The sequence below is a fragment of the Prenolepis imparis genome, unplaced genomic scaffold, assembly GCF_030444845.1.
Source record: "Prenolepis imparis isolate NDT839.2.m4 unplaced genomic scaffold, iyPreImpa1.0 SCAF_4, whole genome shotgun sequence".
NCBI classification, from domain to species: Eukaryota; Metazoa; Arthropoda; class Insecta; order Hymenoptera; family Formicidae; genus Prenolepis; species Prenolepis imparis.
Genome location: NW_028141162.1, coordinates 14,598,039 through 14,618,277, shown reverse-complemented (window position 1 = coordinate 14,618,277; position 20,239 = coordinate 14,598,039). Strand labels below are relative to the sequence as shown.

Below are 20,239 nucleotides of genomic sequence, written 5' to 3'. Positions count from 1 at the left end.
TGATAAATATTAATCAGAGAAATTCTCATAAAATTCTTTCCATACCATATTGTCCCACGATTACCATGATTTTCAAGGTAAATTCTAAAAGAAAATTCTCTCAGTGTATATTTTTTTTGTCAGCAATTAATGCTTTGCTGAAATGAACTCGCAGATAGAAGTTGAGAGAGGCAACGTCAGGAAAATTTGAAACATTTGAATCTCGCCGAATGATAAAGAAATATAGACACAGTCGAAAAGTTTTTCGTTCGACGAAATGGACGCTTGATTCAAAACATGAACTGCGTATTTCAGAAATAGTCGAGTTTGCTCTCACGTTACCTCTCTCGACAATGTTAATCCTCCGATCCATATTTCAAAGTGACCGATCCATTTTTAATGGACGTAGATGGAAACGTCTATTCCTTTTTTTTTCCCCGGGTGATAAAACAACCGAAAGAGAGAAAAAGAGAGAGTATGTGCGGTACGCACCTAGCGGGGGATTTTCGGCCGCAAGTTATACGCGTCGCTTCCGGCCCTGCCGTATCCAAGAGGAGACGAGAGGCGCGCGAGATTCCGCGCGCGCGGCGGGCATCATCGGACCGCGCGATGCGGCGAGGCGCTGTAATTACAGCCGTTAGTTCGCGCATACATCAATTATCGATGACACGACGACACGAGTCCGCCGCTCCGGGGCACACAGCCTCCGCGATGGGAAACGCCGCCGCCGCACTATATCATCCGCGCCGGCTTTCCCGAATCCGCGGGATGCTCGATATTAGTATCTGGCAGTAATTTGCACTCCGACTCTTCGACCGCCGAAGACGTGTTGACGGGTTAGGATATTGCTCGCATATCGCGGGATCAGCGCACGTTCGCGTGTATATATGTTCGTCTATATAACATTATTCGGAACGTTCCCTCGTATAAACGCGTTATAAATTATCGACAATATACTCTCGCTCCGGAGAAAGCGAAGAACGGGGATGAAAATTTGATTTTCTCGATTTTCGATATGACAGATGATCGAAGATAGAAATGGAACGGAAGAGATGAGAAAGAGAAAGGAAAAGAATTGAATAATTTACTGTAGAATGGAGTATTATACTTTTCTCATATAAGATTTATCGACCCGCCTTGTGTCTAGAAACCTTCTTCTAAATATAATCATATACATATTTTTTTAAATATTTAAAGAGAGAGAAATATTCATTCGTTCTTTTTCTGTGTGTCAAATAAAATTAAAAAAAGATACGGAATCTAAATATATTTTAAGCTATTTTAGAATACTTATGCTTATCATAGAGCTTATCATAGCTGATATAAGAGGTACATTAAATTAGAGGTATTTAATTTCCTTTAATAAATAAATATATTCTCTTTTCTGTCATCTGTCATCTGTCATCTGTGCACGTGGCTCAACGTGGCTCCGGATCAGGTAGCAGCGCGTGTTCGCCACTTTCAGAATATACATACAATGACAGGCAATCGGAATCCCCTTCGGATTACCCGAAACCGATGAAAAGCCCATTAGCTCAAGTAGAAATCAAGCCGGCGTGACTAAAAACGCGTTTAATGGCCGCCGGCACGGCACGGCGGTCTTTTCGTTGTCGAGTCATTAAGAGCCAATCTCTCGCTAGGCTCCTATTAATCATGAGCCATCGGAACACCAGCAGCCTCCACGATCGTTTCCGCGAGCGCACACATACCTCGCCGCGAATTAATGATCGGTTATGTCGGTACGTGTTATTAAGCTACGAGAGCTGCTGGAGCTCGAGTACAGATGCTTAATCGTCAACCGTGCACCGTGGTTAAATTTTGGTAACGTAACTACCTATCAAGGATCAAGATGATCCCGATAAATGAAGGATGCAATAACTCATCTTAACAGAGATAGGAGGATAATGTTCTCTTTTTATTTTTTAAATCGCGCATGTTCATCATTTATTTATTTTTTTAATTAACTTTTATATATTTTATATAGCTTATACAAATTATTATCAAATAAATCTATAGATTGTTTCGCAGCTAACGAATAAATAAATAAATAAAGCTAACGAAACAGTGCTCCGATAATTTTTATCCGATACTTTTTTTCCCTGAGTAACGTAGAAACTATCAGAATCGAAAGATTCAATATCACGAGTACCTAAAGCATCGATATCTCGATGGAGTATCGCGAAGCGTCGACGCTTTCGAGAATGTCTTATACGGATTTTGATGCACGAACAGGAGTCGTTCCTATAAATGGAATAGAAGCAACGTAACTTAATATTAAGTTAACCGGTCAGATATAATTCGGAAGGGAAATACGGCGGGAAATACAGTTAAGAGAGGAGCGATATCATCAGGAGGAAATAGAGAACATCCAGTCGGATAAAAGTGGCATAAATCTGCTGAATCGAGATATCGCGACTGCCGAGTAGCGAGGTCGTTATCCGGCTCTTTATTTTTCTCTCTCTCTCTCTTTCTTCCTCTTTCTCTTTCACTCTCTCTTTCTCTTCCCTAATAGATCGTAGAAATCTTTAGACTTGAAATAGTCGTCTCAATTCGTTTGTAGATTACTGTATTACTTTCCGCGTTTTATATTTCATCTTAATTAATATAGGTTTTTTTTTCGGACCGCGAAATTGATTTATTAATGCATTTTGTTATTCAAAGTGAGCTTGTAAATTTGTTGAACTTGTTACATGCTTAATCTGAAAGATATAACAATTTTTCTTCTTTTACTCGAAAGTAATTCTCTTCAATACGCTGCACAGCGTAATAAAAAAAAATCAGTCATTTTAAGTATAAAATTTTCAGATAACATGAAAAATTAATAAAATGTCAAGAGGTAATAAATCCAAGCCACAGCATCATAAAAAAGTTATAGTTTTTCAACCATTCGCAATTTAATAATAAAACTGGATCGTATGTTTATATCGAGAACCGCGCTCTTTCCATCATAAAAAATAAAGCTCGGTATCAGACGTATATTCAATGTCACGAGTGTAACTACGAGACGAAGTCTCTCTTTTCAAAGTATCTCGAAAGATCCGTTCGCGCTTCTTCACACGTGCCAAGACATTGTCTCACAAAACGCGTCATCCACTTCCTTTGCAGATGATATCGCGGCATCGTAAAAACAATTCCCAGCATTGGTCTCTGGTCGGGCTGGCCGGAGCCAGCCGGCGATGCTCTCGGAACCCAAAAATCCCTCGTTTCGTAGGAAAAGAGGGCTTAAATAAAGTCGCGCACGCCCCTTTTTTACGACTGATATACGTTAGGTCGTTAACAACAGCGTGATCAAGCTCTCGACTTACCCTACGTTGAACCGCTCGAAACATCCTTCGTCTAGGATATCCGTTGCACCTGGCGAACCGCTACGTGGGGTCTCTTCGTGGTCGTCAGAGGCGACGGAGATCCCTGAGATCTCTCGACGAGATAAAACCAGCATCGTACTTGCGTGATTCTGAACCTACATAAATGCGATAACATTTTAATTTTTTTCTCTAATAAGAATTAATAAAATAAACATTTTCTATTTAATTTATATATAAATATTTTTATATTTATTTTTATAATGATATATAAATTATATTCTCCCTATAACATGTAATTTACATTTTTAGTTATTAGGGAATTTTATAGAGCAATTTAAATTTGGGTGTATGTGTGAGTTGTGTGAATTTAAAGCTATAGTTAAAATTGTTATTTTTGTACAATTTACGTATGAAATTAATTAAGAAAAGAATGAATAATTTCCAATTTTCTTTGATGTATTTTTAATTACGTTCTTTCTTGTGCTTTTATGTGCAAATTATATAAAGATGTAGCTACAGTTTTGATACACGAGTTTTAATGATGAGATAAAGAAAGTGTCAACTGTTTTAACTTTTTATCTTTTATTATATCTTTCATTAAAACATCTCTCTAATAATTTATGTTTTAGATTCAATTCCGAATCTTTAGCAAACAACTGATACGGCACTGGATGGGATTGTAACCGAGGCTGCAGCATAGAACAAGGGCAACAAGGGTCGAAGAGTGATGCGCCGCTTGACCGTGGCCTATACGTAAAGCCAACGAAATTAATCGTGCACTAAAAGCTGGCGACCGGGAATTAACGTGTTAGTGCGTCCCAAATTCCGGAAAATATATCGTCGACACCTGCGAAACGAGCAAGGCAAAGCCAGGACGTTAAAGTGAGTTTTATTAGCCTAACACTATCTTTCTCGAACTTAGCTTGTCGAGACAATAAAATTAGCTTCTCGTTTGGAAAAGTATGTAGCATGTGATTGAAATTGCTTATCACTCGCAAGTCTACATATATTTAATTTTCCCCAAAATTTTACTTGAAGAAATGATATATATTTAGATATAATAGTACAATATTGTGTGAAGAAACGCTATAGAATTTGTATAGAAAGGAGATGAAATTTTGAAAAAAACGACAATAAAATAATATTTTCTATAATAGAGGACATTATTATATATCATTAATAAGAGAATATCGCGAATGAGTATTTTAATTTTGATTCAACGGTTTATCTCCATTAGTGGATAAAAGCTCTACTCTGTCAGTACACTTGCATATCTCGTTATTATCTCGCGATGTGCATCATTCGTGATTCCCTATATTCGAAATGAAACGCATCGCGTCGCGTCACCGATTCGAAAAGCGACACGAGAAAAGAGCAAAGCGTAAATTCAATGCTCGACGTATGTAAGCGGGTAGAAGTAACTGCACGATAACACGGCATTCCTCTGTGAGAGAGGCCAGTAATTAAGATCTCAACTGGTCTCAACTGGTCCCAGGAGAGGCCCGCCTTTCGATGAGCGGACGTCTCCTTATGCCTTATCGCACGGCGCGCTGGACTGGTCGATATTTTCGTGGCTTATTTCAATGGTTCGCTCGAGAGGAAACGTGTTTGAAGAATGTGTGCAGGATGCAGCACTAGCGGCGATATATCTTTCTTTAATAGTCTCTAGTCGTTTCTACACGAACTCCTATCCGATTTGCGGCTATGATTTGGCGCGTGTACGAACGTTCCATTAATTACCAACGCCAATCATCTTATTATACGAGCGAGTCCGCGCGCACATGATCGGAATACCGCATTATCCTCGTCTTGATCGTACGTAACGCTGATAAATGCACGCCCGATGGAAACGAGCGCGGTTCGCGATCGACTGCGGTAATAGACAGTTTACATTCGGCAATCCCGGTGAACAGCGAAACGTTTACTGTGGCGATAGCTGGTCGTTACATCTACCATTTCCCGATAGCGGCACGGATCCTCTCATGAGTTACTGAATCCACAAACAGCGAGAGAGCACGGCGACATGAGCGTTTGCGGCCGCGTCGCGATGAAACGTGCAAGATACCGAAAGATCGCATTTACGAAATCAGAAGCAAAAAAAAAGTAAAAATTTATTGCGAGTAATTGTAAACAGAAGCATTATTTTTCCAGGGTATCGAAAAATTAATGTACAATTCTTCAACGCCTGAGAAAAAATATTCTTAGAAATACGCGATACGGTATAATATATGAAAAGTGATTGATCGAAAAAATATTTTCTTTGTCGCAAATCTTATTTATCTGTGGAATAGTAGAAGAATATAAAATCAGAAAATTAAAAATTATTGTACAATTAAATTTACAATTTTTTTATACAGTTATACAATTCAAAATTATGTTTATATTACATTTCATATATATTTGTTTAATATTTGAAATGTTATCAGCCGGAAAAAAATGTTTTACTTAAAAATACTTCATATAAAATCCTGAATCACGATTTTAAAAGATCAGAATAAAAAGTTGAAAATAAGTTTCCAAGTGGCAAATGAAAATATATAATAAAAGTTCATTAATCCTCGACTTAATCATAAAATCATGATCTCGAAATTAAAGAAGAAAGTATGACAAATATGTGTATTGTATTAAATATACGATTTTCTATTTTTGCTTTTTTCTAGCTTCATTTCTTAAAGGAAATATTTTTTTAAAGTTATTTTTCTTCTCGTAGAAAATATGAGAGATGTACAAGAGCTTTAAAAAAGAAATCTGCGTTTCTCAAAATATCGCTTTTGTTCACATACCCTTTTCAGAATGAGTTCCTCGATTACATTCAGGTATACAAAAGATCGGATACGTTCGATACCGCACACTTGAGGGTTTTTTTCTAAAAAATCGGGCATTGATGCTTGAACCGCAATCGCGATAGCTGATGCAGCTAATGCACGAGCTCGCCCGCGAGTTCGAGTTTTCGACGATATATACCCCTCGGTCGGATGGGACGCAAATTCGAGAGGGGTCATGAAGAGGAGAGCAGGTGAGCTAGCTCGATGCTCACGCATGCATGAAGTGCGGATCCCGTCGCACTTGAGATGCAACCAGGCGCGATTAATGCACTCGAAGATGTTAGGGATAGGTTCGTTATTTTGATAGCACGCACATTTACAGGCGTCATACGCGCGCTATAGTCGTGTCAAATTGAGTTAAGGCACCGCGAGCTTCGTGAATGCCCAAGTTTCTCCGCTGCCGGATGGTCGGAATCATAATAATAAATTGCAGTTAAACAGTTAAACGAGGGAAAGGGGGAAGGGAGCTGCGCACAGTAGAAAGTTGGACTCGGCAAAATCGCTTTGCAAATTAAGTGCACGTTGCAGAAAATTACAAGAGTTTGCAGAAATTTTCATAATTATTGTATTGTGTTATGTAAGAAACTGTTTTAAGGAATCCTTGGCGGAATCTGATATTTTCTTCGACTTTTGGTTATTTTATTGCATGTTTAATTCATTTCTATTAAACACGTTTCCTATCGTCAGTTATTTTTACACGGTCAAACAAAATCTATGATTCTAGCTTTCAAATTAAATTTAATTTAATTTAATTTAATTTAAAAAATCAAATATTTTTAATTTTAAATCAACATTTAAAAAAAAGTCCTGTCGTTCCAAATTTGCGAATAATTCTTCGCAGCTTAAAAAAACTATCAGTTATGCATATGTTGCAATAATAAAGGAACCGTGCCGAATTACACGCTTGCCCTCTCGACGAAGGTGCATTTCAGCAGATAAGCCACGACACCGCATCGTGGTTAACACAAAAGAAGCGGAGAAAACTTTCTTTCGGGGAGTGAGCCACGTATAATGCAACGAAGGAGCAACGACAGTAGTGTTTGCGTGCGCGGAGAAAACTAAAGAACCCGAGCATCCCACCGCCCTTAGCTATCACTTCGAGCATGTAATGCACCCGTGCTTACTTACATGCAGTTCCACCCTCCGCGTGCTTCTTTCTCTTCTTTTCTCCCCGTAGCAACTTTTACGGCCCCGTGAACCCTTTCGAACATGTCTACGATGATCGCGAGCGATGGCGTGCACCGAAATATTTTGACCGCACGATCCTTCCGCCCTTTCTTCGCGGAGCGAAATATTTCAGCTTTCCTTACGACGGATGAACTGAAACAAATTGACAAGAATTCAAAACACGAAATAACAGAAAATATCGAATGTATTCTTTGTAAAAATCAATTAAGTTAATTTTAGGATAAAGCTATAAAGAGAAAAAGAGAGTAATTAAATTTCTTTTCTCATGCAATATAGCATGATATTAGGCTCGATAATAAAAAGTTTAAAAATTCCTTAGATTGCTGCAAAAATATATTTTTTTTAAATTGCCATTAGCAAAGAAAATCCGTTTACACATTACAAAGGGCGGCAACTTATGTCGCGGGCAATTTTTGCACGAGAATTGCGCGAAATTACGTGAAACTTAAAGCTAGCCGGCAGTTGCGCGTGAATAGCACGCAAACTCCCTAAAGTGACTAACACACGCTGCACTTTCGTGCCGCCAGCGGATGCTTCGTTTCGTAAACGGCGAAACTAGATGCACAGCACAACACCAGCCCAGCCACCTTTCTCTTTGATATTACTTCGAGCATGTAATGGAACTCACCGGAGAGACCCAAAAGGTGCATCCTTTCTGCAGGCAAATACCACCGTTGTACCGGCAGCAGCAACGCAAGAACAAATATTTGATAGAACAAACGATGTATAAACCTGAATTGAAAACTGAAACCGGCATCACCACCGATTATATAAACGAGATCGCTATATATCGCTATAGGAACTTATTTATTAATTAAAAACTAAAATTAGAATTCGCAAAGTATGACAATTTTAGACATTATTATAAATAACAAGATAATCGATAACGTTGTAGCTGGGCTGAACATCTCTTTTTTTTAAACTTGTATCTAATTTAGTACATAAAATTTATTATTTACTAGAACAACACAAACGTGCGCTACGCGTGCGACATTCCTTGATTTTACATAAAAAAGAATATTTTTATATAAAAAGTTTGTTTAAACTTGATTAATATTTTTTGACAGAGAAATCAGCTGATTAAAATGTTAATTTGATAATTAAATTTTAAAATAAAAATATATTATAAAAAATAAAATAATGTATAATAATACTTTAAACTCGAATATTTTTGACAGAAATCAGCTGATAACTGTCAAAAATATTAATCGAATTTAAAGAATTATGACATATTATTTGAAACATTATAATTTTAATTTTGCTAACATATTTTTATTTTAAAAATTAATTAGCAAATTAACTCTTTAATCTGCTGATATCTGTCAAAAAATATTAAATTTGTTAATTAAATTTTAAAATAAAAATATGTTATAAAAATTAAAATAATATGTTTTAAATAATATTTTATAATTCTTTTACGACATTAAATTTAATTAGCAAATTAACACTTTAGTCAGCTGATTTCTATCAAAAAATATTAATAAAGCGTTAATTTGCTAATTAAATTTTAAAATAATAATATAGGTTATAAAATTTAAAATAGTAATATATTGTAAATAATATATTATAATGCCTTATCTCTCTACGATTAATATTTTTTGACAGAAATCAGCTGATAACTGTCAAAAATATTAATCGAGTTTAAAGAATTATAACATTATTTAAAACATTATTATTTTAATTTTTATATCATATTCTTATTTTAAAAATTAATTAGCAAATTAACGCTTTAATCAGCTGATTAATATCAAAAAATATTAATAAAGCATTAATTTGCTAATTAAATTTTAAAATAATATGTTATAAAATGTAAAATAATAATATATTGTAAGTAATATATTATAATGCCTTATCTCTGCGATTAATATTTTTTGACAGAAATCAGCTGATAACTGTCAAAAATGTTAATCGAATTTAAGAAATTATAACATATTATTTTAATGTTTATAACATATTTTTATTTTAAAATTAAATTAACAAATTAACACCTTATTAATATTTTTTTAGAGAAAACAGCTGATTAAAGAGTTAATTCGCTAATTAATTTTTATAATAAGAATATAATATAAAAATTAAATGCGCGTAGCACGCGCACTTGTATTGTTCTATTAATAAGTAAAAATCTAATTTTTTTAAATAAATAATTTAAATAATTATAAAGTGTGAACACATTGAAAATATTATGTAGCTATATTGTGTGTGTGTGTGTGTGTGTGTATACACACATAAATTTAATATATACTATATAATTCTTAATATATATTATGTATATATTAAATATTACAAATAATTAGAATATTAATAATAAGAAATTAGATATATTTTATGCATTCTATTAAAATAACACGTAGAAAAATTATGCCATGCAATTATCACGGGAATAAATAATTAATTACATAAAGGACAAATAATAAGTAAGCAGTAAATTTACCTTAAACAAGCTTTACTATCGCGTACTTTTCTTTCTTTGTTGCTCGCACAATATTAATTCGCGAAAATACGATTACGATCGCGCGCGTACTAATAATAATCGGAGTATAACAATTGTGCGGTACTTTGCACGGTATTTTACTCCCGATGTGACGTCACATGCAACGCGTGCTTTATTACCGTTACGATGAAAGAATCGCGCAAAAAGATACGATCCACTCGGCACCCGTGATGTCTCAAACCCGAAAAGTTATGATCGCGCGACACTTTACACGGCATTCCCGATGTTGATCACACACGACGAGCATTTTATTGCATTACGACGAAAGAATAACGCGAAAAAGATACAGGTCACAAGGAACTGCGATCTACTCGGCACGCGCGCGATGTCTCACAAACGCAACGGACAAATTTTAAGTGGCGGAGAGCTCGAAAATTACGCGGACAACGATTACGATCGCGGGCGCACTAATAATAATCAGAGTATAACAATTGTGCGGCACTTTGCGCGACATTTTATACGGTCACAAGAAATTGCAATCCACTCGACACGCACGCGACGTCTCACAAGCGCGACGGAAGTGGCGGAGAGATGGAAAATTGCGCGGCCAACTTCGCGCGCTATCGCTACCCGCGCGTTTGTATCAATGTACGTACATAGAATACATAAAATATATAGAACACAGTCCACTTGTATTACAAATACTTCGAAGCGTTTGATTGGTCAGTTGAAATTGACCAATCAAATCTATATTACAAACGAAAATGTTATTTTATGATATACATAGCGAACAAATATATTATATATTTTTTATTTTATGATATAAAATATCTTATATATATATTTGTTTGTGTGCTATGTATATCATAGAATAAAATTTTCGTTTTCAATATAGATTTGATTGACCAATCCCGATTGATTAATAAAACTTCGAAGCATTTGTAATGTTAAGTGAAATGTGTTTCATGTATATACATGAACATTGCAGCGCGCAAATATTTAAATTATATTATTTTATATACATATATGTGTGTATATATATGTATATGTTATGTCATATATTATAGAATAAAATATTTGTTTTGCAAATCAATTTATAAATTTTATCCTTAATAATATCAAATATTTCACTATCCATGATGAAAAAATAAACTTTTTGATAATGTAATTTTTTACATTAATTAATATAAAATTATAATTCTTATAATTATAATTGTTACGTTAATTTTTTAACAAACACATTCAGAATAATAAGGAATTTTTTCAAATATAATTTTACTTTGTACATTTAATGCGCATTGGATAAAATAGAAGATTTATATTAAAATGTTTATAGTAAATGTTTATGTCAAAAGGTGCAAGTCGTTGTTAAAGTTCGTCAAAAGTTTTGACAAAAAGCATTAATGTTTGTTCTTACGTTATTAAATTATTATTTTGATGATCTAATAGCAAAGACTAACATCAAAGATATTTAATAAAACTTACATGACTCATCTACTTGCTAACAAAAAAGCTACACATAATTTTCTCCAGAAATTCCAAAATCTTTTTTTAAATATTGAACGCGTTACAAAATTTACAAAAGAAGTAAAAATCTCAATTATTTTGACGTCGATTATATTAGTTTTATTTTTAAAAAATGTGTTTTAAAATAATAAAATCGTTTCATTAAAAAGATAATAATTTGATTATAATCTGATGATTATTATTATCGTATAAAAATCGTGTTATCATAAATGTTTTATTAAATTAGATAATAAAAAGCATATACCATATTAAGCGAATTATTAAGCGAATTCATCTATTTCTGCGATGCAACATTTATCTTAATTCGAGGCAGGGTAATTTGCTGTTCACAGCTGGCGGCAATAAATTCACAGATCCTTGTTTAAGTAGAAGCCCTTCGACGTGAAAGTCATAATACCAAACAAATTGATACAAACAAGTAGCATATTTTTTTATGGTCAGTTTTTATATAAAAAGTTCTTATTTTCAAAATCGTCTTTACAGATCGGAAGTCTACTAATAAATGTATATACCTGAGCGTATCTAACCTATGTGTATAACCGATCTTAGGTACGATTTTCAAATGTATATATATCATCATTCAAATGTATATATGTATATATCTCTACATATTTCTATATATGTATATATTTCATTTAATCTAACCGAATATAATTACGTGCGCGAAACAAAGTTATATTATTCCTTGATAATATAAAATATTAAAAATTGCAACGCATGCATACAATAAATTATTATTGCGATGAATTCATAAAAATATATTAATATTAATTATACAATGCATAAAAATATTTAAATCTTTCAACAGAAAATGCGAATAAAAAGAATAGAATTTTTTATAAGAATCTTTCGATTAAAATACCTGCACTTCCATTAACCTCAAACATTTCCATACATCCACCATACCGCTGTACATCTTACGCGAGACTGACAATTGACAATGAGACATGAGACATGAGACCCATCACCGCGACGTAAAAGAGCGCATGCGCCTAGAGCGTCGGCTATTACGGCGACCACAAGACTCTGTGCAGCGGTCGGTGTCGCCACCTGACGGCGAAACCCAACTTCACAGCCAAGACAGGACCTGACCGGACCCAACATCTCTCTCTTCCTATCCCTTCATTAGAGTAGCTCGTCCCATACGTCCACTACGCTGCACGTCTCGCACAAGACTGATCCCCACCACAATACACTGTGCAGCGGTGTCACGTGATCATGATCACGTGTCGCCAACTGATGACGAAACGAACCTAACTTCAGAATCAAGAATGAAGCGAGGATGAGAGCCGAGCTACAGTATATTGTTAGCGAAAATCACTTCGTCTGATAAGGTACAAAATCTCTTTTCTTTTTTCTTTAAATCCCAAATGCTAGAATCTGTTGCTTCCTACTGACAATAAGTTTAAAAAATTGCAATATATACATATATATAAAAATCTAATACGATAACTTAATAGAAGAATTATAAGCAACAATATGTAATATATCTTATGTATTATATATATATAATTAATTATATGATATAACTTATCAGTTTTTCTATATATATTTCGATCATAGCTTTATTTATTGTATAATTTTTTATGCAAGCAAATAATAAGTGATATAAACATCGTATAATAAACAGCAATACTATGATCTATTCCCAGATCGTGGCAAAAAATCTTTATCAGATACAGATATAGATTTGTTTTTTCTTGTTTCTTTTTTAATAAAAATTAATAAATAAGCTGCAACCAAGAGCATGGCAACCTTTAATACGGTCGTGTCTTGCACAGTGGCATATGTTTTTACGTCTGTGATCTGGGGACGAGAACAGTCATCCAAAATATGTATTTTATGGATATATATCTTATGTAATATGTGATTGTAGAGTTGAGAAGAAGAAGCAGGAGAAAGAAACTACAAAGAATGAAACGCCAAAGAAAAATGAACCACCAAAGAAGAAACCTAAACTATCGTCCATATCTACAGGCCCTAAGTTGGATATGGTCAACTTTAAGACCATGACTGGTAGTACGCAATATAAGTTTGGTGTATTAGCAAACATAGTGAAGCACATGAAAGCAAGGCATCAGGAAGGAGATGATCATCTATTAATGTTGGAAGAGATTTTAGATGAAACAAATCAATTAGATGTTGGATCAAAAAAAGTAAATAATGATTTGCATTATATGACACAGCGTAACATGACTAAATATTCTTCCACAAGTATAAACATTTGTTTTATATGCCGTTACAAATTTATGTGAATTTATTTATATAATATTATAGTACAGAAGTATAATATATTAGTATAATATTATAGTACAGAAGAATATTTTGTTATATCTCATTATGTTGTGTTGTAATATGTAATATTATATAATCAATTTTAAGCATTGGTTGTTTTTAGTATAATTATGTATTTGTTATTTTTTTCATTTCTAAAGCTATTTTTTCTTATGTATTTTTAGATTAAACAATGGTTGCAAACGGAAGCTTTAGTAAAAAATCCTAAAATTGAAGTAACATCTGATGGTAGATTTGCCTTTAAACCTATGTATAAAATAAAGGATAAGAAATCCTTATTGAGACTTTTGAAACAACATGATTTAAAGGGTCTTGGTGGTATATTATTAGAAGATACACAGGAGAGTTTACTGCACTGTGATAAACATTTAAAGGTAAATTAAAATATATATATAAATTTATCTCTTAGTAACTTGCCTGATAAATATTAATTACATTTATGTTTCAGAGTTTACAAAATGAAATTTTATATATTACGCAACCGCTTGATAAGAAAAAGATGCTTTTTTATAATGACAAGACAGCGCAGTTTCCTATAGATGAAGAATTCCAAAAATTATGGAGAGCTATTGCAGTAGATGCCATGGATGATCAGAAAATAGATGAATATCTTGAAAAACAAGGAATTAGATCAATGCAAGATCATGGACTCAAAAAGCCAGCACCAATCAAACGAAAGAAGCCTGTTAATAGAAGGAAACAATTTAAGAAACCAAGAGATAATGAACATTTAGCAGATGTTTTGGAAACGTATGATGATTAAAGGTATTATTCTATTTCATTGTAAATAAAATTAAACCATATTAAATTTATCTTGAAATAATTAGTATTAGGTGAAAATTAATATTAGTATTAGGTAAAATTAATATTGTCAAATTTTTTATTTATAAAAAATGTATTATAATTTATTTTTCTAAATATAACTAGTCTCATTTTTCAATATCAATGACTATGTGGATTAATGTGTTGCTGATGCATTGCTGATATAAAAATATCACTCCGAATATTTACTTACATCGCAATACATATGTAAGACATATTTTTAGCATCGAACAGGATATCATCACAGGATTTCACATTATGCCTACATAAAGAAATTTGTCAATTTTATTTTTCAGCAATTTTTTAATAACATTTAATCTCTTTTCTTTTCTAGTCTGTTTCTCCTGATCTCCTGTTTTTCCTGACATTTTTGCAATTAAATTAAATCGCGCAATTTTGAGCAATGTCAAAAGCATGCCTTTTTTAGAAAGGGATTAATTAATATAATAAAAGTTAATTTTACTAATTTTACTTTACTTTTGTTGGTTGATCTAGAAATTAATTAATTTGATAAAAGCTTTATAATATTCTTAATTAAACATAATTCATTTCATAATCAAAAGCTTGGCAAGAAAAAATTATTTTTTATTACATATATGTATTTTCTCTCTCTCTCTCTTTCTCTTTCTGTTTAATATATGCATATATTTAAAAAATTGATAGAGTACGCGACACACGTATCATTTTGCAATAAATTTAATAAAAAAGGCCATAACGCATTCGCATTTTCAGTAAAAATACATATTTCTGGTGGAAACGCAATACCTAACTTACGACTCATTAACTGATTGATATCCAACAATTATAAACACAGTTTCGATAACGCAAAAGCTTTTAACGTTTCCAAATTCAACATGTAAATTACATCGTTAAATGTAGCTTTGGAAAAAAAATAAGCGCGAAAAATTGATAGACAACGGAGAAGATAAACGAAAAAATAGAAGATAACGAGTCTTCTATTTTTCAGAATTTTTCGACAACACGCTCGCGCTAAAGAATATATCCGTATATGTACATGATATTCGATAATAGGCATATTCTTTGCGAATATTTGACAACAGTTAATGAGTTCCTGAAATATTATTGGAATAAAACACGTAATTTAATTCATTGTCGCATTTTTTTGCTACGGTTCAATTTTAATTAGATAAAGACAATTTCATCGTATAATACTAGCTGGAAAAAATAAATTATAGCAACAAAGTGGAAAGATAAAAAACAGATTAATAAAACATTCACACATATATATCCACTGTTATTGTTATTACTTTTATTACTGTTTACATACGGCAAATAATATTTAATTACATCACGCGTAAAATGGGATAAATGGAATAAGAATAATGTAATGTTAATAGAAAATACATCGCGCTTCTATAACGATAGATATAGATATGAAGAAGGTGCTCTTTAATTACACGATTGTAGAATATGTGTGTGTGAAAAAGGATTCCAATACATATATATTACACCAAAAATAAAAGCACAAGTGTAAACGTTTATTGCAAAGAAAGTTTAATAAAAACCCTTATTTATTAATTTTCTAATAAAAAATTTATTCACACGCATTCTACATTCTACATTTTTCCGATTTTTAATCTACTTTCTCCAACTTGATGAATGTATCTATTTAATTACGATTGGACCGTTTATTCGCGAATACACATACGACATTACATCTACCAAATTTGACAAATGCTTGCTCACTAATCATTAAAAGTCGACATAATAAATACGACCGCGAACCGCTGATCAAATAACAAAATAATTTCATTTTTGCCACGTCTGTTTGATTTGTTCACGTATACGATTTGCATTTCGAGTTTTTCGGAATAATTAAATATGTCGGCGATTATTCAGTAAACATTATCTTACGATTAAGGGATTAATTACGATATTTATCACAATGAGTAGCAATAATTTATAAAAATACAAGGTACTTTTATAATTCGCAATTACATTTGCCTATGTTCAAGAAAATAGTGAGATTTTACAAAGCGAGATATCAATAGAATATTATGAATAATATACTCTAGAAAAAATATATATTTCATAAAACATTATATAATATTTTTAAACATTTTCGAGATATTATATAATTAAGATTATTTAAAAAATTTAATATAAATATATTAATTTTAAAATAATCGCCAACATTTTTTTTATGTTATAAGTGAGATATATTCATATACATATATAGTAGATCTTATAATCTTAAATACACATCAACATACTGATAATCTAAAAGTTAATAATTATTAATCTAAAAAATGCTATAATAATAATATCATAAATAATCAAGCAATCTATTAAATATTAAATCTCTGTAACATATGGTGAACGTATGGCAGTGTGAGAGAAGTTAACAATCGTTATCTCTCTCTTCTTTTTCTTTGCACTTTATACTTTCACCTACATTTTTATTTTCACATTTGCATTTTATATGTTTCTCACTCAGATGTATGCCAATGTCAGCATCGCCTCCAGCAGGATCTAATTTAATAATAAATATTTTATAAGAGAACATATTACACAAACCTTGCTCTTATTTTTTATTACTACCTTTATCTTGCTGCTTCCATGTAATTTGCTCCATTTCTGAATCTTTCAACTGTTTTTTATGCGAAGTATCCTTTAATAAAAAATATCAAAAAGGAGATTTATGAATATATTAACCTATTAACATCTCACTTTGTAAAAATCTCACTATTTTTTTGGATATATGCAAATGTAATTACGAGTAATTGCGTGCATTTGTGACATTATTTATTATTATAAAAAAATATATATTTAAATTTTTTTCTAAATATAATTAAATAATAATTATTGTAATTATTATTAAATAATTATTATTAAATATTATAATTAATTAGGACACATATTACTTGTTTGAGAATTTAGAAGATGTCTAATTTTGATTAATAATTCAATAGAAAATGTCATGTATTATTTCATAAATTGACATTTCAAATGTAACAAAATTATAAGTGATAGAAAAATATTTGACATACCTCGCAAATCCGTTCAATGCGTTCTTGTTTTTCATTGGAATTGCCTTTGCCCTTTATTCCAAATTTGAAGAATGGTCCAATACCAAATTTAATAGATCCGCCAATCAAGGAAAATGGTAATAATACTATGCATATGCAGAAAGTTAAGAAAAGAATGATTATGATAGGAATTTTGAAAAGAAAGTTTAGTTTACCTGTAAAACAATAAGTGAATATTATAATTAATAATTTAGTAATATTTAAATATGTATTGTATATTGTTGATATCAAAATAATTTACTCACTTGTAGCATTATCTATAAATTCAGACATAACAAGTCCAAAATATGTTATTGGTTGAAAAATGACTGTACTGAGAAAGTACGTCAATGCATATGCTGGTGTCACTTGCAATCTGGGATTCGTCATAATTGATTCATAGTACTTTTCACATTCATTTGAAGCTGTGAATAATGAAAAACAATATATACTAATCTTTCAAATGTAATTATGTTTCAGGTAAGCTGATGAGAAAACACACGAGAAAACGATGCAATCATTTTGTCCCAGAGGCCCATTTTATGTGGCTGGCAAGCAATTGGCATTTCTGCAAATTGTGCTTGAGCAGCCATTAATTTAATTTCTGCTTCCTGCAAAACAACAATATTTAAGATTAGAAGTGATATATTATGGAGAAGTCTAAAAAGTAAAATTCATGTCAAAACTCTGTCGATAGAAATGGGATCTTGCTTACGAAGCCATTTTTGCACTTCATCCTTGACATCTTTCGCTACTTTCAAGATGAACGATTTCATTCAGATGAAAATATCAAGGATGAAGTGCGAAGGTTGCAAAAGGAAGTACAGAAGGATTCCTACTTTCTACTAACAGAGTTTTTCATAGATCGTCCACCTAGACAAGTACCTCAATGAAGAAGGGTATTGTTGAAAAATAATTTAAGGATGTATTTTTATAAGATATGTAAGTACTTTTATAAAAATATAGTATTAAAAAAAATTAATTAACTAAGAATCTTACTCTCTGACTTCCCTTGATACATATACATATAAAAGTGTCATAATATTATTTCAAAAATAAATATATGAATGTTTATTACATAAGTTTTAGATATAATCAACATAAAAAAGGATATATATAAATTACCTGTATAAGTCGCCACCAAGTTATGAAAAAACTTATTATAAATATGATCTTAATAAATAAAAAAATAATTAAACTTCGTGACCATCTTTGTCTTCTCAAAACCATAAAACTAAATATGACTATTAAGGAGATTATAGTTATGTCCCACTGCAAACATTTAAAAATTTAATTAGATTCACACATTTAAATATAAAAAATATATAGTTCTTATATATATTTCAGATATCAGATATATAAATATTAGTATAAATTATTCTTACATGGTCTTTCATAAATAACAGATAATTCCTTAAATAATTTGATAATAAATTGAAATAATGAGACATCTCAGCCATATAGTAACACACGGAGTAGTCAGATTGTTGTTTTATCACATCGTCAAGAATTCTATCAACTTCTCTTATAGATCCTTGGCCTTTTACAAAATTCTGAAGATATTCGAATTGTGAAAAGGATGCCTCTACATTTAGTGTTCCAATTAACTTGTCGTCAACTTTCTGTAATTTGTCAATTTAATATTGTATTATATTTGTACATATTTATATAGGATTATCATTTCAAAATCCAAAACAAGTAATTTCAAAAATCTTTAAGTATTATCTTCACAATTATATTACAAACTAACCTGCATGGCAAGATTTGATAATAATATAGCAATCAAACGTTTATAAAATATTGCTCCCTGAGTATTTTGTTCATCCAATTCTCTACAGCTACATGATTGTACCATTGCAGATTGATCATTCTTTTTTGCTTGCGTTTTTGCTAAACTAAAATAGATAATCTACTTAAAATCACATGTACTGTACATTTTGTGTTTAACATAAAACAAAATATATACCTAGAGGAATCCTCTGCTTCAGCCATATAAAAAAAATTGTGTATATTTTTCAGTTCGTGTGTAGGCCTAAAATAAAAATATATTTTTAAGTACACAATTGTTATAAATATAACAAGTTGTAATTATTTATTTCAAGGTAATTACTGAAGAATTGCATGCAATTTTGAAAAAAATTATACATTTATGATAAATTCCTTTTTTAGCGACAAAATTCACACTATATAATGTCAAAAATCAAAAAATATTTACGGCATGACATCATCGAACATTTCCGTTTCGTCGCAATAAACATTCGAGGAAAGTGTATACAAGGACGATACAATATATATTAATGACTTGAAGAGCTGCATGTCGATGCATTAAATATTTTCACGTGTTCTTCGTAAAAATGTCTTTTTATAATGAGAAATATATAAGACTCAAAACATTCTAAAACACCGAGAAAAACACGCGCGCCGGCACAAGAAAATGTTTTCACTATTTTACATAATTTTACTTTGACTCACTGTGACCAACTCATCAAAACAAAAGTCCCAGCCGGGATCTAGTTCTCTCGAATATCGAACGATATTCGAGTTATCGACTAGCGAAATGTTTGTATTGTAAAAAGTAAATATATTCAAACTAGAATGCGAGCACACATTGATCCTTTCTAAAAAAGGCATGTTATTGACATTGTTGTCGCTTTTCCGCGATGCTGATTGGCTCTCTGTCGATTCGCGTTGTGTGTTATATTCGTAGCATCGAAAGGCTGTCATCACGAGGGTTAGCAGTTAGCAGTTTGACAGTTAGTCCAAAATAAAATAAAATAAAATAATAATATGTTTTAAATAATATGTTATAATACTTTAAACTTGATTAATATTTTTGAC

At 31.7% G+C, this 20,239-nt stretch overlaps 3 protein-coding genes and 1 long non-coding RNA gene across 7 annotated transcripts in view; 2 read left to right on the top strand and 2 right to left on the bottom strand.

Annotated features, from left to right (window-relative positions):
* Positions 1-8,387, top strand: part of LOC145934864 (uncharacterized) — a 128,466-nt gene extending 120,079 nt beyond the window's left edge. Inside the window, exons 8-9 of one of the 3 annotated variants that reach the window (XR_014425120.1) lie at positions 3,914-4,166; positions 7,825-8,387. Coding sequence is in view for 1 of the 3 variants with exons in the window: in XM_083035682.1 (XP_082891808.1) it covers positions 3,914-3,933 (20 nt within the window). In the remaining 2 variants the exon portion in view is untranslated. Of the gene's footprint in view, positions 1-3,913; positions 5,542-7,824 lie in introns of those variants that run through there. The other 2 variants (XR_014425119.1, XM_083035682.1) reach the window with 2 other exon arrangements.
* Positions 1-10,026, bottom strand: part of LOC145934865 (uncharacterized) — a 116,593-nt gene extending 106,567 nt beyond the window's left edge. Inside the window, exons 1-3 of the long non-coding RNA XR_014425121.1 lie at positions 9,729-10,026; positions 7,238-7,429; positions 3,285-3,439 (exon numbers count right to left, since the gene is read on the bottom strand). This is a non-coding gene — a long non-coding RNA (uncharacterized LOC145934865). The remainder of the gene's footprint in view (positions 1-3,284; positions 3,440-7,237; positions 7,430-9,728) is intronic.
* Positions 10,027-12,057: 2,031 nt separating this feature from the next.
* LOC145934863 (general transcription factor IIE subunit 2-like) lies at positions 12,058-18,020 on the top strand. The gene is made up of 5 exons (XM_083035681.1): positions 12,058-12,589; positions 13,132-13,411; positions 13,715-13,924; positions 13,999-14,315; positions 17,882-18,020. Exons 2-4 carry the CDS (start codon positions 13,247-13,249, stop codon positions 14,311-14,313), a joined length of 690 nt encoding a protein of 229 aa, XP_082891807.1. The 5' UTR covers positions 12,058-12,589; positions 13,132-13,246; the 3' UTR covers positions 14,314-14,315; positions 17,882-18,020.
* On the bottom strand, positions 16,503-19,857 carry LOC145934862 (uncharacterized). 2 transcript variants are annotated; one of them, XM_083035679.1, is made up of 10 exons: positions 19,617-19,857; positions 19,368-19,433; positions 19,152-19,296; positions 18,787-19,023; positions 18,527-18,673; positions 17,892-18,012; positions 17,668-17,826; positions 17,384-17,577; positions 16,935-17,004; positions 16,503-16,865 (listed from the first exon to the last, which is right to left on the bottom strand). In XM_083035679.1, exons 1-10 carry the CDS (start codon positions 19,715-19,717, stop codon positions 16,735-16,737), a joined length of 1,371 nt encoding a protein of 456 aa, XP_082891805.1. In that variant the 5' UTR covers positions 19,718-19,857; the 3' UTR covers positions 16,503-16,734. The 2 variants fall into 2 exon arrangements, with proteins under 2 accessions (XP_082891805.1, XP_082891806.1); XM_083035680.1 differs by having other exon boundaries at positions 16,505-16,865; positions 17,904-18,012.
* Positions 19,858-20,239: the final 382 nt, after the last annotated feature.